Source organism: Osmerus mordax, chromosome 10, assembly GCF_038355195.1.
Source record: "Osmerus mordax isolate fOsmMor3 chromosome 10, fOsmMor3.pri, whole genome shotgun sequence".
NCBI classification, from domain to species: domain Eukaryota; kingdom Metazoa; phylum Chordata; class Actinopteri; order Osmeriformes; family Osmeridae; genus Osmerus; species Osmerus mordax.
Window position 1 is genome coordinate 2,233,227 of NC_090059.1, and position 19,274 is coordinate 2,252,500.

At 47.8% G+C, this 19,274-nt stretch overlaps 2 protein-coding genes across 3 annotated transcripts in view; both read left to right on the forward strand.

The window, feature by feature from the left end:
* The first annotated feature begins 822 nt into the window (after window positions 1–822).
* ldb3b (LIM domain binding 3b) lies at window positions 823–16,710 on the forward strand. 2 transcript variants are annotated; one of them, XM_067244911.1, is made up of 10 exons: window positions 823–845; window positions 1,350–1,673; window positions 9,243–9,394; window positions 9,508–9,580; window positions 12,127–12,149; window positions 12,893–13,090; window positions 13,518–13,547; window positions 14,450–14,619; window positions 14,750–14,786; window positions 16,142–16,710. In XM_067244911.1, exons 2-10 carry the CDS (start codon window positions 1,578–1,580, stop codon window positions 16,236–16,238), a joined length of 876 nt encoding a protein of 291 aa, XP_067101012.1. In that variant the 5' UTR covers window positions 823–845; window positions 1,350–1,577; the 3' UTR covers window positions 16,239–16,710. The 2 variants fall into 2 exon arrangements, with proteins under 2 accessions (XP_067101012.1, XP_067101013.1); XM_067244912.1 differs by lacking the exons at window positions 823–845; window positions 13,518–13,547 and having other exon boundaries at window positions 1,352–1,673.
* A 2,323-nt stretch (window positions 16,711–19,033) lies between these two features.
* sncgb (synuclein, gamma b (breast cancer-specific protein 1)) overlaps window positions 19,034–19,274 on the forward strand; it is a 10,954-nt gene continuing 10,713 nt past the window's right edge. Inside the window, exon 1 of the mRNA XM_067244676.1 lies at window positions 19,034–19,274. This exon is cut by the window's right edge and continues 162 nt beyond it. The gene's annotated coding sequence lies outside the window, so the exon portion shown is untranslated.

Sequence of the window (19,274 nt, forward strand, 5' to 3'; positions counted from 1 at the left end):
TGTACTGGGTGACTGGTCACTCAGGTGTCCCCAGAGCACAGTGTGTGTGTGTGTGTGTGCGTGTGTGTGTGTGTGTGTGTGTGTGTGTGTGTGTGTGTGGGAGAGAGAGAGAGAGAGAGAGAGAGAGAGAGAGAGATTGAGAGAGAGAGAGAGAGAGAGAGAGAGAGAGAGAGAGAGAGAGAGAGAGAGAGAGAGAGAGAGAGAGAGAGAGAGAGAGAGAAATAAAGAGGGCATGTCATTCTTTGTTTAAGCTCCGGTGGGCTGTGTGATATACTGTCCTAGCTTGTTGGGAAAAGAGACATTTCAGTGGGTCTGTGTGGCGTGTGCGCATACTCACTAAGTGTAAACCTCCATCATTCAGACCAAATGCCTAATTATAAAATGATCTAACAACTTGTTGGAGTGTGTGTGCTTATTATTTCGCAATGCGGAGGTGTCAGAGATAAGCCTTGATTCAGCCTATATATGCAGGTACACGACTTCTGCACTGATAGATGATGTTTTACTGCACCATCATAGCAAAACCAGGCTCACACCAACAGCTTGTAATTCCTGAACATGTAAATGATCTGCACTGCTGTTTATTTACATAATGAGAATCTCTCGCTCTATCAACCACACACACACATTAACGAGAGATTATTTCTGGGGAGGTGTTTCTGAGAATCAGAACAGAGTCATTTGTTTCCCTTCTAAGATCTGTTGGAGAGACCAGTTAGAGAGTGAAAGAGAGAGACAGAGAAAGAGAGGAATAGAGAGATAAAGAAGTATAAAAGGGGGGAGCGAGATGGGGAGAGAGAGAGGGGGGGATAGGGGAGAGAGACAGGAGTCTGGAGACTCAGGAGGTGATTATGACGTAGTTGAAAAAAGCTAAGTGCTGAGGACAGAGGTATGAAAAGAGGGGTGGAGAGTGTGTGAGAGAGAGAGAGAAAGAAAGAGAGAGAATGTGTTGCAGTAAGAGCAGTCTATATTGGCTGTGTGCATCATGGGAGGCCTTCCATGGCTCCTGTTCCAGCCCTTAAAAGGCCCAGGGGCTCTGCTATTCTTAGGCTGTCTGTCGCTCATCCTGCACCCTTCAGGCAAGACCTCCCCACCCACACACTTTAACACAAATTACACACCTTATTCACACTGGATTTCAGGTTTTTACTCTGGGTTGTTTCGCGTTCTGAGGTAAGAGAGGCAGGCAAACATTGGGGAGTTTCAGGGTTCGTGACAAAGTTTTGTTCTCCTGGTGAGGACAAAGAGGTGTGTGTGGGTGTGCTGGTCTGAGTGTGTTTGTGTGTGTGTGTGGGGGTGGGGCTTGTGTATGTTGTTCTCTCTTACGTGTGTGTATGTGTGTTCACCAGGCTCCACAGCCCCCCCTCCCTACCCCAGGTGCTTGTCCCCACCGCTGGGTGAAGAGAGAGAAACACGAACGGGGAAAACGTCTGAAGAGAGAGCAGCAGAGAGCAACAGCCTGCGTTAACAGGCCAGCGGCAGACAGCGAGTCAACGACTCACAGCAGAGCAGAGGGGAAGAACGAGAGAAGGAGATAAAGGAGGAATATTGCTGTGTTTTTTTGTCTAAAGCTAAAGATGAGTACATACACAGTGACTCTGAGCGGCCCTGCTCCGTGGGGATTCAGACTACAAGGGGGAAAAGACTTCAATATGCCCCTCACCATCTCCAGGGTGAGTACACTGCCTTCCAACTGCTCTTCTATTCTACATCCTCAAAAACTCACTTTAACCTTGCTCTATAAGTATATTTGTGCATGTGCATGCCTACTTTGTATCTGTGTGTACATGTGTGTACATGTGGTGTGTGTGTGTATAAGGGTATTGGTGTGAGTGCGTGTCTATGTGTGTTGGTGTGGGTTCATGTACTGATGTTAGTGTGTGTGCCTGTGTGTACGTGTATTGGTATGCATGTGTTGGTGTGTGTACAGGTATTAGTGTGTGTGTTGGTGTGTGTACGGGTGTTGGAGTGTCTGTACGAGTGTTGATGAGTGTGTGTGTGTGTGTGTGTGTTTGTGTGTGTGTACAGCTAGTAGTGTGTGTGTGTGTGTGTGTGTGTGTGTTAGATGAGCAGGCTGGACTGTCCTCCTGAGTGTTGTAGAAAGGGGCAGAGAGTACTGCGTTACACCTTTACCTCACCATTCCTCTCCTGTCCTGCCTCCCTCCAGCCCTCTGCTGCTGGAAGCCCTGTCAGGGTTAAAGGGGTATTGTTGTCACCTCTGGCATAGCCTCCATCTGATGATGACTTTACAGTGTCTCTGGAAATAGCAGTTTGGGGGAGATGGGGAGGGGGTCTGGGGGAGATCTGGAGGGGGACAGAGGATGGGGTCTGGGGGAGAGAGGAGGGGGCACGGGGAGATCTGGAGGGGGACAGAGGATGGGGTCTGGGGGAGAGAGGAGGGGGCAGGGGGAGATCTGGAGGGGGACAGAGGATGGGGTCTGGGGGAGAGAGGAGGGGGCTGGGGGAGAGAGGAGGGGGCAGGGGGAGAGAGGAGGGGGCAGGGGGAGAGAGGATAGGGCAGGGGGAGAGAGGAGGGGGCAGGGGGAGAGAGGAGGGGGCAGGGGGAGAGAGGAGAGGGCAGGGGGAGAGAGGAGGGGGCAGGGGGAGAGAGGAGGGGGCAGGGGGAGAGAGGAGAGGGCAGGGGGAGAGAGGAGGGGGCAGGGGGAGAGAGGAGTTGTGCTGGAAGGGGGCAGCAGAGGGCACAGGGAGTCGGGGGGAGGGATGGAACACTATCTGTGGAAACACAATATTTATAACCTTCCAAATAATTTAGTATGGATGTATGTATGTATGGAGTCCCAGGCTACCACACAGGGCTGGGTATGTGTGTTAGCACGTGTGTAAGACTGACTCAGGTCATCTTTGTACTGTCTATTTTGAGTACACACATTCTGAGTGTTCCCGTCAGCATGAGTGTTCATACCTGTATGCCTGTGCAAGCACAGGTGTGTGTGTGCAGAGTACCTTAATTTCTATGGGATGAGTCCATATGTCAGTGCTAGTCACTCGTGACTCCAGAAATGTTTATTGTTGTCTGATCCAGAGCTTTAGTGGGCAGACAAATGGGGCATTTCCAGTAATGTTGTGTTGGGCAGGTGTTTAGCTGGAGCAGGGGGCACAATGTGTCTTGTCAGGCAGCTTATAGACTAAGAGAACTCTTCACATTCTTATTCAAGTCAGACACAAGAGGATGGTTATATCTACCTTAATATGGAACACTGAGAAGCTGTCAGGATACTGCTAAGGTCGCTCAATTCTGCAAGTTTATGAACTATTAGATATGAAATGGTATAGAATTTAAAATCACGATCATTGTGACCAAAGTTGTCAGTATTATCATAGGATGGTAAATTGACTGCATTTATAAATTGACTCTGCTTTTATAGAGATCCTTTAGGATGAGTGTCCATGAAGTATTTATTTTCAATTGTTTCTATTGAGGAGAGGGCGTATGCCAATGTCTTGAGCCCTCTGAGCCCTACCACTTTTTTGAGCGGCGGTTGCTAGTTGAAAATCTCTGAACTCTTCAGAAAGGCGCCGGTGTCGTCACTGTTTCTCCTTCTCAGCCAGCTAGCCAGAGAGTTGAAAATGTCTGTTAATGGTTAGCTAATAACTTAAATAAACCGAGAGAATACAAAAATATTGTTTGAGCTACTAGCTAGACTAGCTAGCGGTCAACAGCTGATGAAGCACAGGGAGGAAGTGCTTCCCAGCTCTCCGCTAGCACATTTCTGCCAGAGAAAAATGCCATGTCCAATAAAATGACATGCATATGGTAATAAATAGGTTCATGTGTGCGTATTGAACTGTAGGGGGCGTAACAAACAGTTTGATAACTTACCGTGGATCGTTGCATCCCGGAAAAATACATATAAATATAATTATATAACTACATGTATACATGAAACCATGCATGTATTGTATAATTGAAAGTTTATGTAATATAGCTGTCAATTGATAAAAACTGTAATCTCGAATCATCGCATGATTGTCCATAATTAACTGCAAATTAACTATGGACTAACTATTAATGACAAATGTTTCTCTTTAAATATTTACCATGTAAGAGTATTTTTAAGCTTTTAATACTCGTAGCAACATGGCAGTGGACAAAATGTACTTACTTTATGTAAAGTAGTGCACAGTGCCCGTGATGCAGTCGGTGATTAAAACGTCAGGGAAATACACAAATACAGATTACTTGACATATAGATAGTGCACAGTGCCTGTGATAAAATTGGTGGCCCACACACACAGATCCTGAAATTATAGATAAGGCACAGTGCCCGTGATGATGTCGGTGACACACAAATATTTCTGAAATTATAGATAGTGCACAGTGCCTGTGATGCAGCTGGTGATAACAATTATTCTCAGTGTCTTTGGCACCTATATTTCTCAGATCACGATTTAAATTCTCTGTCATCTCTGAAGTACTTCTTCAACCTCATCTATTCCAGTCACTTATGCACGTCATAAAAGCAATTTCTCATTATTTTAAACAAATTGCCAATGCTCGAGTACCTTCATGCAAATGATTATGTAGCATTTGTTTTTCTGCTGTTTCCAACGTTATCAATTGCTTTTGTTATGTTGATCAAAATGTATTATATTCGTTCTCTGTTAAATTGTCTTACCACCACAAACATCTAGACATTTCGTTCATACATGCACAATGGTTAAGCCAGTTGTCATAATTGTAGGCCTAATTCATCATACAGCTCTTGCATGTACAGTTCTGCCTCAGGGGTGTTTGCTATGTTTACATTAATGTTGTATTTGTAATGTATTTTTTCTTTTGTGCTGTCATGCGATGCTGTAAAATTGTCTTGTATTGTCTGTATCGGGAGTCAGGTGGCTGAGCGGTGAGGGAATCGGGCTAGTAATCCGAAGGTTGCCAGTTCGATTCCCGGTCATGCCAACTGACGTTGTGTCCTTGGGCAAGTGAGTTTGCTTTTATAACCGATATGGCCAGGTTAGCAGTGCTGACTGCTGGCATATGAATCAGATGCTTTCAAAGGGTTTTTGGATGAAATGCTGGCTAGATAACTGAACGACAATATGAAGTGGATCCTTTCAGTATAGATCAGTGAATTTTGTTGCATAAATTAATGTGTTTACTGATGTCAAAACTGCCTGCTCATTGCAAATGTGCACAAACTCAACACCAAATCAACCACTCCTTGGGCAAGGACACAACACACAATGTCCCTGTATTTACTGTAAGTCGCTCTGGATAAGAGCGTCTGCTAAATGACTAAATGTAAAAATGTATTGCATTCTCATAAATATGACACGAAAACTGACCGAGGAGACTACATTTGTACGAACATTGTTCCTGTTGCTATATCCATGTCTCAAGAAACTGATCAAGGAGGCTAAAGTGGTAGGAATGGTACCCATGTCCGTGATGCAGCTGGTGATTATAATGTCGTAGTTGATTTGGTGTTGAGTTTGTGCACATTTGCAATGAGCAGGCAGTTTTGACATCAGTAAACACATTAATTTATGCAACAAAATTCACTGATCTATACTGAAAGGATCCACTTCATATTGTCGTTCAGTTATCTAGCCAGCATTTCATCCAAAAACCCTTTGAAAGCATCTGATTCATATGCCAGCAGTCAGCACTGCTAACCTGGCCATATCGGTTATAAAAGCAAATTCACTTCTAAATTACAGTAGGCTATAGGGCACCCAAAAACGTATTTGTGAATTGTCAATTGAAGGGATGTTTAAGTGAGGATGTTTAAAGCAATACAAATCAAATCCCTGCTGTCTTTCAAGGCTGAACCGTTGTGACTTTGTATTTGGTAGTGTCACATCATTTGAAACAAAAAAAAACAGTAAACACAACCACTCAAAATTGATTTAACTTGTTTCAAATGATGTGACACATTTTGCAGATGTCACTTAGACTTTTCAGCAACACTCTAAACACATTCTTCTTCTCAAAACACATTCTGCAATTTAATGCACATATCATCCATACATACAAATAGAGAAAAAACATGTAATTTTGCAAATCTCATTAAGTGAGATCTGCAAAATTACTGAAATGGTTTAAGGTATTGACAACAGACTGCACAATTAGCTAGATGAGTTCAGGCAACTGAGAACTTTGTTCAACCAATGGGTTTTAGTGTTTTAGCAATTGAGAAAAACTGTAATGTACTTGACCAGCGCTAGCACATTGCATTAAGACTGGATAACTCCAGGGACTCACATTGGTAGTAACGGCACATAACTTGGGTCTTGTTGACAGATCTGGGTTGAACTTGTAGATTTCAAAATACCTTTTTGTCTATCTATTATTGTTTACTAGTTGCCAACCTACGGAAATTATAGTACCACCCAATTTGGAATCCCGAGTTTATTCTCGAAAAACGGGTAGCCTACTTTTGTGGCTCCCTTACTTTTCAAAACCATCCTGCTTGAATGCAGAAAAATGGTAGTGACCTTTCAACGAATTGATCACGTTATTGTCATGTTAACTTTGACAACATTATTATATCACAAACTGCATGTATATGCCTAACTATCTAACTTCTTCATTCTTAATAGACAGGAAATACGATGTTGTGGGTGTTTTACTCGCGCTGACAGTGAGTGTAACAGTTAAGACTTAAATTCTTCAATTAAGACTTCAATTATTCTGTATATGGCCCACATGTTACTCGGTCGATAAACTAACTTGATTTGAAAGATGTGTGTGACTTCTGATTGTATTGTGGGCGACCACTACATGCTGCTGTGTCATTGAAGGGTATTTCTTTGCTGGTGAAAGGAGATCATTTACAAAGCACAAACAAGACTTAGGTTACGATCTGTGTTTTTATGGAACAAAGCCCTCCAATTTTTCTTTTTATATAACAGAAGTAATGTTTTCATTGACTTGTGAACATTATACCGTGCATCTTTAGACAGTATCAGTACTTGACAGAGACATAATTGAATGTCTTTCATCTCCAGCCAGGATTAATGTTTGTTTCGTTTTTTATGTGTTTAATGTCAGTTGTGAATATTCAGTGATTGATCTTGGGTATGAATGATAGAGAAGTATGTTCTGGTATGGTCTAGTTTGATCAACATGTTGCAGGCTGAGGGTGGTGAAGTGGAATGAGAAAACATTGCTCTTTCAAAGGCAAGATGAATGACCCCCTCCAAACAGGTGCACACACAGGTCTTCAGATCACTGATACAAAGTGAGAGGGATTGACAGATAAACAGAATAAAAAATGCTTATGATGAGAAGAAATGGCTGAAGAAGGAGGAGAGGGGAGGTCAAGAGAGGAAAGGAGGGAGAGGAGAGGGTAGGTCGAGAGAGGAAAGGAGGGAGAGGAGAGGGGAGGTCGAGAGAGGAAAGGAGGGAGAGGAGAGGGGAGGTTGAGAGAGGAAAGGAGGGAGAGGAGAGGGGACGTCGAGAGAGGAAAGGAGGGAGAGGAGAGGGGAGGTCAAGAGAGGAAAGGAGGGAGAGGAGAGGGTAGGTCGAGAGAGGAAAGGAGGGAGAGGAGAGGTCAAGAGAGGAAAGGAGGGAGAGGAGAGGGGAGGTTGAGAGAGGAAAGGAGGGAGAGGAGAGGGGAGGTCAAGAGAGGAAAGGAGGAAGAGGAGAGGGGAGCAGAGGAAAAAGGGCTATAACACTGTGGTGCCCTTGAAACATAATTGCATAAGGAAGTACTGTGTAACAGGAACTTGTGATTACTTAACTGAAATACATATGTACTGCCAAGCATTGTTTGGTTTACTAGTTGTGGTAGTATTTGGTTCTTCACTGATCCCCAAGGGATATCTAAGGCCTATACAGGGATGTATGCATATATTATCACACATATTGCTCATTTACAATGACATGATTTACAATGTAATTGACAAAAGTATATAATACATGTTTCATGTACACAGTACTTCTGATAACACTGTAACAGTAGCATAACACTATAAGTAGTGGCGTAACACTAATGTAAAGTGTAATCAAAAAGGGCAAAGGGTGATGTAAAGAGAGACATGTGTGAAGACAGACAGAGGGAAGTCCTTATAGAGTGACAGTAGCAGGTGAAGAGGGGGGGGGGGTTGAGTGGGGTCAACAAGAGTGAAGCAGTCTTTATTTTTAACTCTTTAACGAGCTGCATGTAAGCCTAGACTGTATACCTCTCGGCCCCATGCCCATGCCCCGGCCCCAGCCCCAGCTAGCACTGGCTACAGTACAGCGCCCTAGCTAGCTGTGCCTACAGTACATACTTCATCCATACCCCTGCACATACCTACATGTTCCTTTGAGCAACCTAAACATTACATTACATTACATTACATTAGTCGCTCTTATCCAGAGCGACTTACAGTAATTACAGGGACATTCCCCCGAGGCAAGTAGGGTGCCTTGCCCAAGGACACAACGTCAGTTGGCATGACCGGGAATCGAACTGGCAACCTTCGGATTACTAGCCCGACTCTCTCACCGCTCAGCCAACTGACTCCCTCTCCACCTGGCTCCAGCCCTGTCCACTAACTACACAGGACCCCATCAGCCCAAGCTCTCAGGGACGGTTCCAGTTCCTCCTCCAAACCCAACAAGTTCCTCATCATCAGCAACAAGGAGTATCCTGCCCAGATCATAACTTTGCCCCTTCAGCTTTGCTTTACCACAAGAGAGCTGGGAGAAAGGCAGTGCAGTTGAAACAGCTGATTGTGTTTGTTCTGAATCCCACTCCCATTCCTCTCCGCCCCCCTCCTCCTGACGAGCCACGCGCGGCATGAACAGGCCCCGGCTAGTCTCCGGCTAGTCTCCGGCTAGACTCCGGCTAGTCTCCGGCTAGACTCCGGCTAGTCTCCGGCTAGACTCCGGCTAGTCTCCGGCTAGACTCCGGCTAGTCTCCGGCTAGTCTCCGGCTAGTCTCCGGCTAGTCTCCGTTCCCCCTGCCAGGAAACAACCGGGACTCAGGTTCTGCTGGCTTGGTGGGATAGTTGGAGTGGATCTGCTCCTCCAGCACTGGGCCAAGGAACATAGCCCCCCCCCCGCCCCAGCACCCCTAACCACCACCTCCCCCACCTCCCCCCTCCCCCACCCAAGGGACCCGTGTTGTGCCCTTGCTTACCTGCTCAGCTCATACCTCACTACCTCACCCCTGTATAAGGACCATGCAGATCCCCCCTCATGTGTGTGTGTATGTGTGTGTGCGAGAGAGTGTCCCTGTCTCCAGTATAAACATGCCCTCACCTTCACTCCCCCTGCCTCTCACCCCCAGATAACTCCAGGGAGCAAGGCAGCAGGGGGCAGCCTGACTCAGGGCGACATCATCTCCTCCATTGACGGCATCAGCACCGACGGGATGACACACCTGGAGGCCCAGAACAAGATCAAGATTGCCACCAACAAACTGGTGCTCACCATGCACAAGTAACCAGTCCAACATTCTTGTGGCACCATTGCTTCACTGTGAAAGGCTGTATGCAGATCAAACGTCACTCGCACTCAACGTGTAAAAAATACACTGTCAAATTTCCTTTCAGATCTAGACGTCCTAACCTTTCAACAGGAATTCCAAGAATGGAGTCTCCCATGTCTGTCATCCCCCACCAGAAGGTAAGCACATACCCCCCACACACACACACACACACACATACAGACACACACACACACACACTCAATGATACACTGTCTCTGTCTTTCTATGCTTTGTGTGTAGATTGTATTCAGTGTTCACTGTTACGAATGGGATTGTTTGTGTGTGAAAAGAGACCAGTTCCCCCAAAGGACGAACGTAGGGGCCAACGATTGTACTCTAGTGCCCTCTAGTGTCTTCGTACACTAGAGTGGGCTATCTCGTTGTTATGATCAGTGACATATGCCCTTTTGTAAAGCTCTCTCTTGGAAGTTGCTTTGGATCAAAGCGTCTGCTAAATGCATAAATGTACAGCTACTGTAGAACCGCCTTTAGGCTGTTCTCCAGGATGGGTCTGACGCCGGGTCAACTAGGCACCGAGATTCTGCCCCACCTGCCCCCCTTGTCTCCCCCTGTCAAGCCCTCAAACCCAAGCATAGTCTACCCTGTGTCCCATTCACACACAAACTACTGACACAGAGTGGAATCAAATTCGTCAAATCTCTCTCTGTCTCTCTTTCTGTCTCTCTTTCTGTCTCTCTCTGTCTCTCTTTCTGTCTCTCTTTCTGTCTCTCTCTGTCTCTCACTCTCTCTGTCTCTCTCTCTCCTTCTGTCCCTTTTCTCAACACCTCGGCCCTTTTATGTTCCTCTTTCGCCTGTCTGTCTGACTCTCCCACTCTTCCTGTGAAGGAGGGAGAGGTGAATGTTGATAAAGAAGAAGAAATGGAGGCACCAGTGAAGTTTGGAATCCGATTGGCTAAAAAACCCTCCAAAACCAACCTGCTCCCAGAGGAGTCTGTGCATCGCTTCCCCCCCGCCCCCAAGCCCCCCGCGGTCTCTCCTCCAGCGGTCTCTCCTCCAGCGGTCTCTCCTCCAGCGGTCTCTGCTCCAGGCCAGTGGGGGCAGTACAACTCCCCCGCTGGCCTCTATTCGGCCCAGACTCTCAGAGAGATGGCCCTGCTGCAAGGCATGCTGGGGGAGGGAGCGGCGGCCAGTGGACTGTCTTTCTTAAGGTTGGTGATGAAAGGGAAAGTCCTCAAAACAAAGTAACCAATAGGGAATAAAAATGTGTATCGGTGTGCCCCACAGCCCCTCACCACAACCTCCAAATGAAGACCCCATCCAACACAGTTTAGCAGGCCTCACACGCTCTCTAACTGGGAACTTAACTGGCTTCTGTGATGGAGTGGAACACACATGACAAATGTGTGTTTTAGGTGGAGGGGGGGGGGGGGGTTGCACTGGCACTCACACCTCTTACCCCCACCTGCCCCTCCTCTTGTGTGTGTGTGTTCACATTAACAGGACCGTGATGAAGAATTCTCAGAACATTTCGTCATCATCCCAGAACACACTCCTGTAGCACGTGCATGTGCGCCCCCCTCTATTGTGAGGGACACACCTGGCCAGCCCCAGGGGTCACGTGGAGAGGGGCGCGTACCGAATCCTCAGAGGAGCTGCTAAACACACACGGACCATCACGCTCTTCATGAAGATACACACCTGCTTGTGGCTCCTCTGGGTGCTTTAATAGGGTGGAGGTGTTCCTCTGTGGAGGTTGTGGACTGGAGGACCTTGCTTGTGGACACTGAGGGACATGGCTGTCGATGGATTCACAACAAGAGCAGTGTTGTGGTGCCTGGTTAGGTCTGGTGTCGGTCAGGAGAGCTGGCTGGGAGCTGAGCGATGTCCTGGGCTGCCTGGGTGAGCGGCTCATCTGTCAGTCTGTCAGCGTGGCGGGGGACGGGGTGACCAGCTGACGTGTGTGTTGTCACGCCAGCGTCCTCGGGTACGAGCAGGGGCCGGCCCTAACCCTACTGCACACACGGGAGCAGCTGTTCCCCCCGGCTGTGGAATGTACCACTCCGATTATACACGGTCCTGCCATGCCCACGCATACCCCCCCCCCCGCCTCACCCCTGCCTCAGCCCTACCGCTCCCTCACCTTCTCCTGACTCCCCCTTCCTCTCCCTCACCTCCCCATCCTCCTCCCGCCCCCCCCCCCACCCCCCAACGCCCCCTCTCCATCCTGGGAAAGAGCCCGTGCACACTCAGATTACCCTCATCCCTATTGATGGATGAGTGTGCACATAAGTGCTGTAGCTCTGCGTATGTGCCAATAGCATAAGCACATGTTTGTGGGTATGTGTGTCTGTTTGTGTTCATGTGTGTGTAACACGTGTCGCCCCCACCCCGGTCATGTGACTGAGGAGCGCCTGCCCCTGTCAGTCAGTGTGGGCCCTGTTGCAGGGAATTCTGGGAATTGTCAGTGGGATAAGACCCAGCTGCTATTCTTACCTGCAGGACATACACTGCATCCTGGCTCACATACACAACCTTCAGGATTTATTACCATGTAATCTTTTCTCTCTGTCTTTTTCTCTGTCCCTCGATCTCTTTATCTCTCTTTCTTTCTGTCTCTGTGTCTCTATCTCTCTGAATGTCTCTCGGTGTCTCTCTTTCCCCCTCTCTTTCTCTGTTACTCTCTCTCTCCACCACTCTCTATCCCTCCGCCTCTCTCTCTCAGGTCATTGCAAACACGGCCGCAAAGTCAGTACCACCTGAGTGTGCACAATGTGCATGAGCTCTGAGTGTGTCTCTGTGTGTGTGTGTGTCTGCGTGTGTGTGTGTGTGTTCATAGTTAAATGTATGGCATCATGCCCGCCCAGCCTGTGAACACTGTTCCATTAGTTACTGTGGTGTTCTAGCCATCAGTAGGAATCCAGACAAGGTGTTTGTCTCTGGTTCGGATGTGTGACCTCAGCTTGCAGTCTTTGTGTATGATTCCCATGATTATAACACCAATAACGGTTGTACATTTGTTGTGTTCATGGGTTCATGTCAATGCACCCTGTGTCTACTGTGAAGGCTGAACCTACATGGGTCATTTGTCCACGCAACTTTGTAACATTAAATCTATCTGATGCTGAAGTATGTGTATCCGTATGTGTGTGTGTGTGTGTGGTGTGTGTCTCTAGCGTCTGACCTAAACTAAACTGGGAATAATCCTTGGTTGTGTACCAGCAACAGTTTGCAGTTTACAGTGAATACTAATGATTGGCAAGCGTGATGGAATGTGTCAGTGTAGGATTGTTATATTGCAGTAGTAGGTGGCGATAGAGAGTTGTACTTCCACCAGCCTGACATGCTCCCTCTCCATCCCTCTCTACTCTCTCCCTCCCTGTGTTTTCCTCCGGTCGTCTCATCCCACAACCACAATCCTGGTGCCTTGGGCCCCTTCCACCTATTCTAACGCCTGACCCGACCCCTGACCCCTCACTTTCTAACCCCAGTACGGAGTACGTTCCTAGCTTCAACCCCATCGCCCTGAAGGACTCCGCCCTCTCCACCCACAAGCCCATCGAGGTGAGGGGCCCTGGGGGCAAGGCCACCATCGTTCACGCCCAGTATAACACACCAATCAGCATGTACTCTCAGGACGCCATCATGGATGCCATCGCAGGACAGTCCCAGGGCAAGGGGCATGACGGGTGAGTCCACGCTCACCTGCACTGCCCTCCGCCTCACCACACTCTCTGCTGTCCACACGCTCATCCCCTTCTCCTCACACACACACACACTAACCCCTAGCCTCGGTCAGCTCAGCCCATGCCTCACCTGAACATTGAATCCTCTCCTGTATTGAGCAGCGGCCCAGGTTTTTATTCCACAGAATGGGGGTCTCTCAGGTGTGAAGCTTGACAGTGTAGGAGCAGGTCATGTGATCGTCTCACGGTTCTCTCCGGTCCTCACCGGTGTTGTGTTTCTGGATTTCAACTTGTCATCTGTGTCACTGCCATCTCTCCTCTGTCACTCCTCGCTCCGGTCACTCCATCCACCATCAACCCAACCACCAACACCTGTGTCATCTAAACCTCCTTCCCCACACCCACTTCCTGTTTGATCATGTGACCCCAGAGAGGAAGCCCCAGCAGGTTCTCCCCTAGCGTAAGTACCGCCCACACAAGGCCCACACATCTGGAACGACAAGATGTGTGTCTTCCTAAACTGTCTGCAGGGCTCCTTCAGTCTGTCTCAAACTAACAACGGTCCCGTGTGATGTCATGGGACTGGTGCATCCTGGAGGCCACATGTCCTTCTGTCGGCGTGTTTCATGTGTGTCCACAACAGAACAGGTTCTTGGCCCCCACTGTTAGGACAGTGAAGGCCGTGAGCAGTAGTCTAACACCGTAATGAGTCTCTGATGGGGACCGAGTTTGTTTAACCAGTCAGTGTTCTCGGGAGCCATCTTGGAAGTGTTTGCTATTCACACTGTGTTCTTCTCATACAATATGGAAGGCATGATGGAGATTGGTGATGGTAAACTTTGTTGGCATGATGGTGGGTTGTACCTAACACCAGAACCAGGGTCTTACTGATTCTAATCAGGATTTGATTAGTTCTTCTGACATGGGAATGTTCTGAGTAGCCTGTCACCCGTTAAACTCTTCTCTCTGAACCATTAATCAAGCATTGTGTTTGGTGAGCAGTCACACAGATATGCAATATCACTCCAGCTGAAGGAAGCGTGCAGGCATGCATTTGAATGTCCTGGTGGACATTTACTCCCTCATTCACTCATGCACATACTCACTCACACTTTCTCATTCACTCATTCACCCACTCACTCACCCCCACACACGCTGACTCACTCACTCACACACACACACTCACACACCCACACCCACACACACTCTCCTTCACCCACTCACACACTCATTCACACACTCACTCACACAAGCATACTGGCACACACACCCCATACATCCATGCCCCCCCCCCCCCCCACACACACACACACACACACATTCGTGAGTGGAGTGGTTGCTAAGTGTGACTCCCTCCTCCAGTGGCTCCCTGCCTGTCAAAGAGTGTGTGGTGGACAGCGCATCCCCCGTGTACCAGGCGGTGCTCAAGCCCAACGAGAGGAACCAGGACATGTCTGAGTGGACACATCGTGCTGCCAACCTGCAGTCCAAGAGCTTCAGGATCCTGGCTCACATCACCGGCACTGAATACTGTCAGTACCCCACCTTCACCTGCAACCTCTCTGTGTGGCTTGGAACCAAGCTCTCATCTTTGAGTGTAACCTGTGTATCCCCCCCCCCCTCCCTTCTCCTCTCGCTCTTCTTTCTTCTCCCTTCATGCAGTACAAGACCCAGACGAGGAGGCCTTGCAGAGGTCGAGGTGAGGAGGAATGTTTTGGGACAGGAGGAAATGGAAATGTGATATACTACATGTATCCACAGACGTGTGTGTTATATCCATGCTATGAGTGTGTGTGACATCCAGTGTGGTGTGTGTATGTGTGATATCCACAGTGTGGTGTGTGTGTGTGGGATGTGTGTGTGTGTAGGTGTGTGTGTGTGTGTGTGATATCCACAGTGTGGTGTGTGTGTGTGTGTGTGTGTGTGTGTGTGTGTGTGTGTGTGTGTGTAGGTGTGTGTGTGTGTGTGATATCCACAGTGTGGGGTGTGTGTATGTGTGTGTGTGTGTGTGTGATATCCACAGTGTGGTGTGTGTGTGTGTGATATCCACAGTGTGGTGTGTGTGTGTGTGTGTGTAGGTGTGTGATATCCACAGTGTGGTGTGTGTGTGTGGTGTGTGTGTGTGTAGGTGTGTGTGTGTGTGTGTGTGTGTGTGTGTGTGTAGGTGTGTGATATCCACAGTGTGGTGTGTGTGTGTGTGGTGTGTGTGTGTGTGTAGGTGTGTGTGTGAGTGTGATATCCACAGTGTGGTGTGTGTGTGTGTGATATCCACAGTGTGGTGTGTGTGTGTGTGTGTGTGTGTGTAGGTGTGTGTGTGTGTGTGTGATATCCACAGTGTGGTGTGTGTGTGTGTGTGTGTGTGTGTGTGTGTGTGATATCCACAGTGTGGTGTGTGTGTGTGTAGGTGTGTGTGTGTGTGTGTGTGTGTGTGTGTGTGTGTGTGTGTGTGTGTGTGTGTGTGTGATATCCACAGTGTGGTGTGTGTGTGTGTGTGTGTAGGTGTGTGTGTGTGTGTGTGCGTGTGTGTGATATCCACAGTGTGGTGTGTGTGTGTGTGTGTGTGATATCCACAGTGTGGCGTGTGTGTGTGTGTGTGTGTGTGTAGGTGTGTGTGTGTGTGTGTGTGTGTGTAGGTGTGTGTGTGTGTGTGATATCCACAGTGTGGTGTGTGTGTGTGTGTGTAGGTGTGTGTGTGTGTGTGATATCCACAGTGTGTGTGTGTGTGTTTGTGATATCCACAGTGTGGTGTGTTTGTGTGTGTGTGATATCCACAGTGTGATGTGTGTGTGTGTGTGTGTGTGTTTGTGATATCCACAGTGTGGTGTGTGTGTGTGTTTGTGATATCCACAGTGTGGTGTGTGTGTGTGTGTGTGTGTGTGTGTGTGTGTTTGATATCCACAGTGTGGTGTGTGTGTGTGTGTGATATCCACAGTGTGGTGTGTTTGTGTGTGATATCCACAGTGTGTGTGTGTGTGTGTGTTTGATATCCACAGTGTGGTGTGAGTGGTGTAGTTGACTGTCTGACCTGCTGCTTGTCTGGTCTCTCTTTCTCAGGGAGAAGTTTGAGTCAGAGGTGAAGGGTCCTCGCTTTGCCAAGCTGAAGAACTGGCACCATGGACTGTCTGCACAGATCCTCAACATCCAGGAGTAAAGTGATGTAGGCGGAGAGGAGAGGAGAAGAGAAGAGGGGAGAGGAGGGGAGAGGAGGGGAGAGGAGGGGAGAGGAGCAAATAGGAGAAGAGATTATGGGATGTGAGTTAGGTTGGTAGACTAGTTGAATAGTTTGTAAGACTACTTGTTAGTGAGTGCTGATTGTTTCCCTGTTTTCTCAATATTTCTGTTCAGTGTGTATCTATCTGCTGCCAAGAATGTACCTCTGCTTTTAGTCGATTTTATCTTTTTGGTTTTGTCTCTCTTACGTAAAATATAGGGATTTGTACAAAAAGTATTGAAGATATATTGTATAGCTAATCATGTAACTTCTGTGACTAACACACCAATACAAACACTCGCTTTCTGAAGAAGAAGAAAAAGTACGCTAATACACACACATACCAAAATACAAACATGAAGAACTGTACTGTTAACAATGTGAATAAAAACTTTCATTAAACCAAATCAAATTCATTTAGTTTTGACTGTGCACCTGAAACTGAACACTTAGATAACCAGTATCAATTACAAACTAAAAGTATTACAAACAAAGCCCTGTAGATGAACCGTTCTGACGGGTCAAGCGGGGAGGACAAGGAATGATGTTGCATACTCTTTAATTGGCCCCAAAATCCCTGAGTTTACCTTTTCTGACAGGTCTCTGTTTAATGCTGCGTCATGACGCAGGCGATCTCCTGCCCACCAGGGGGAGGTATAGCTACACAGAAGAAACATGATAAGAACGAACGCTTGTTTTTCCAATTTAACAGCAGAATGTCAGGAGCACAAAACTAAACGTATACACACAGGCTTTGTAACTGTGTATCTCTGTGTGATATACAGATCATGTATTCACATTATTTTGATAAAGCTTCTTTACTTTAAGTCTAATTCATACAGGATGCACTAACCTGTCCTACCTACACAACCACTAGTCCTACACCATCACTAGTCTGTCCTACACCATCACTAGTCCTACATCATCACTAGTCTGTCCTACACCACCACTAGACCTACACCACCATTATACCTACACCACCACTAGACCTACACCACCACTAGTCCTACACCACCACTAGTCCTACACCACCACTAGTCTGTCCTACACCACCACTAGTCTGTCCTACACCACCACTAGTCCTACACCACCACTAGTCTGTCCTACACCACCACTAGTCTGTCCTACACCACCACTAGTCCTACACCACCACTAGTCTGTCCTACACCACCACTAGACCTACACCACCACTAGTCTGTCCTACACCACCACTAGACCTACACCACCACTAGTCTGTCCTACACCACCACTAGTCCTACACCACCACTAGTCTGTCCTACACAACCACTAGTCCTACACCACCACTAGTCTGTCCTACACAACCACTAGTCCTACACCATCACTAGTCTGTCCTACACCACCACTAGACCTACACCACCACTAGTCTGTCCTACACCACCACTAGTCTGTCCTACACAACCACTAGTCCTACACCACCATTATACCTACACCACCACTAGTCCTACACCACCACTAGTCTGTCCTACACCACCACTAGTCTGTCCTACACCACCACTAGTCTGTCCTACACCACCACTAGACCTACACCACCACTAGTCTGTCCTACACCACCACTAGTCCTACACCACCACTAGTCCTACACCACCACTAGACCTACACCACCACTAGTCCTACACCACCATTATACCTACACCACCACTAGACCTACACTACCACTAGTCCTACACCACCACTAGACCTACAACACCACAAGTCTGTCATACAGCACTACTAGTCTGTCCCACACAAAGTGACTGGGTCCAGGTAAGCAATGTCTGGAGCTTGTGTCATGAGACCCATCAGTATGGAGTGCTGACTGGGTCTGTCTGGAGGGCAGAGAGGGGGGGTTGTTGATGGAGGGGGGTATCATGGAGTAACTCCATGTGACAGGAGTGAGTAAGCATTTTCACATCTCACAACACCAAAAAAGGCTGCCTTTTGGTACACTGCCCTCTGTCTTTGCGTCACATTGTGTGGGATGATGCAAGTCATGAGGAAACGAAGGGACAGGGTTGGAAAATTGACTTTCAATAAAAATACGAAACAATTCTTGATCTATTGTAGAATAGGCATTTTATTCTTATTGGGATTAATTTCTTTAAATAATTCTGACAGGAACAATAATATATGTACTGTATGTAAATGACTGGCAAATTTGTCACCCTGAGGTGGCACTGTTTGTAAGTGAGAGAGAGAGAGAGAGAGAGAGAGGGAGAGAGGGAGAGAGAGAGAGGGAGAGAGGGAGAGAGAGAGAGAGAGAGAGAGAGAGAGAGAGAGAGGAAGAGAGGGAGAGAGAGAGAGAGAGAGAGAGAGAGAGAGAGAGAGAGAGAGAGAGAGAGAGAGAGAGAGAGAGAGAGAAAGAGAGAGAGAGGGGGGGGGGGAGAGAGAGAGAGAGAGAGAGAGAGAGAGAGAGGGAGAGCGAGAGAGAGAGAGAGAGAGAGAGAGAGAGAGAGAGAGAGGGAAAAAGGGAGAGAGAGAAACAGGGATGGAGAGAGGTAGAGAGGGAGAGAGAGAGAGAGCGGGATAGAGATAGAGAGAAATAGAGAAAGGGAGAGAGAGAGAGAGAGAGAGAGAGAGAGGGGAAAGAAAGGGAGGGAGAGAGAGAGAGAGAAGGAGAGAGGGAGGGAGGGAAGGAAGGAGAGGGCAGTGCAGAAGGGGGGGTGGCTACTGCATGACTTATATATGCTGCAGCATCCAGCAGGTTCTGACTTTCTGCCTCTCTCTCTCTTCATCACGCACGCCTGCCATCTCTCTCCTCTCTCTCTCTTTATCTCTGTCTCCCTCTCCCCTCGCTCCTCTCTGCTCTCTCAGTCTGTGCTCTGTAAGCCCGCTGTGCAGTTCCCTCGCTCTGCAGCACTATTGGAGGAGGAGTCACCGACACGCACGCACGCACGCAGGCTCTCACACGGACACTCTCTCACTCTCACACACACACACCGTTTCTTGCACTCTCTGTAAGCACCATCAACCAGCAGG

Bases quoted from the DNA above. Each gene is read 5' to 3' on its own strand.
- ldb3b (XM_067244911.1), top strand. From the start codon at position 1,578: ATGAGTACATACACAGTGACTCTGAGCGGCCCTGCTCCGTGGGGATTC. The intron at 9,395-9,507 runs GTAACCAGTCCA...ATTTCCTTTCAG, and splicing joins CTGGTGCTCACCATGCACAA to ATCTAGACGTCCTAACCTTT. The intron at 12,150-12,892 runs GTCAGTACCACC...TTCTAACCCCAG, and splicing joins ATTGCAAACACGGCCGCAAA to TACGGAGTACGTTCCTAGCT.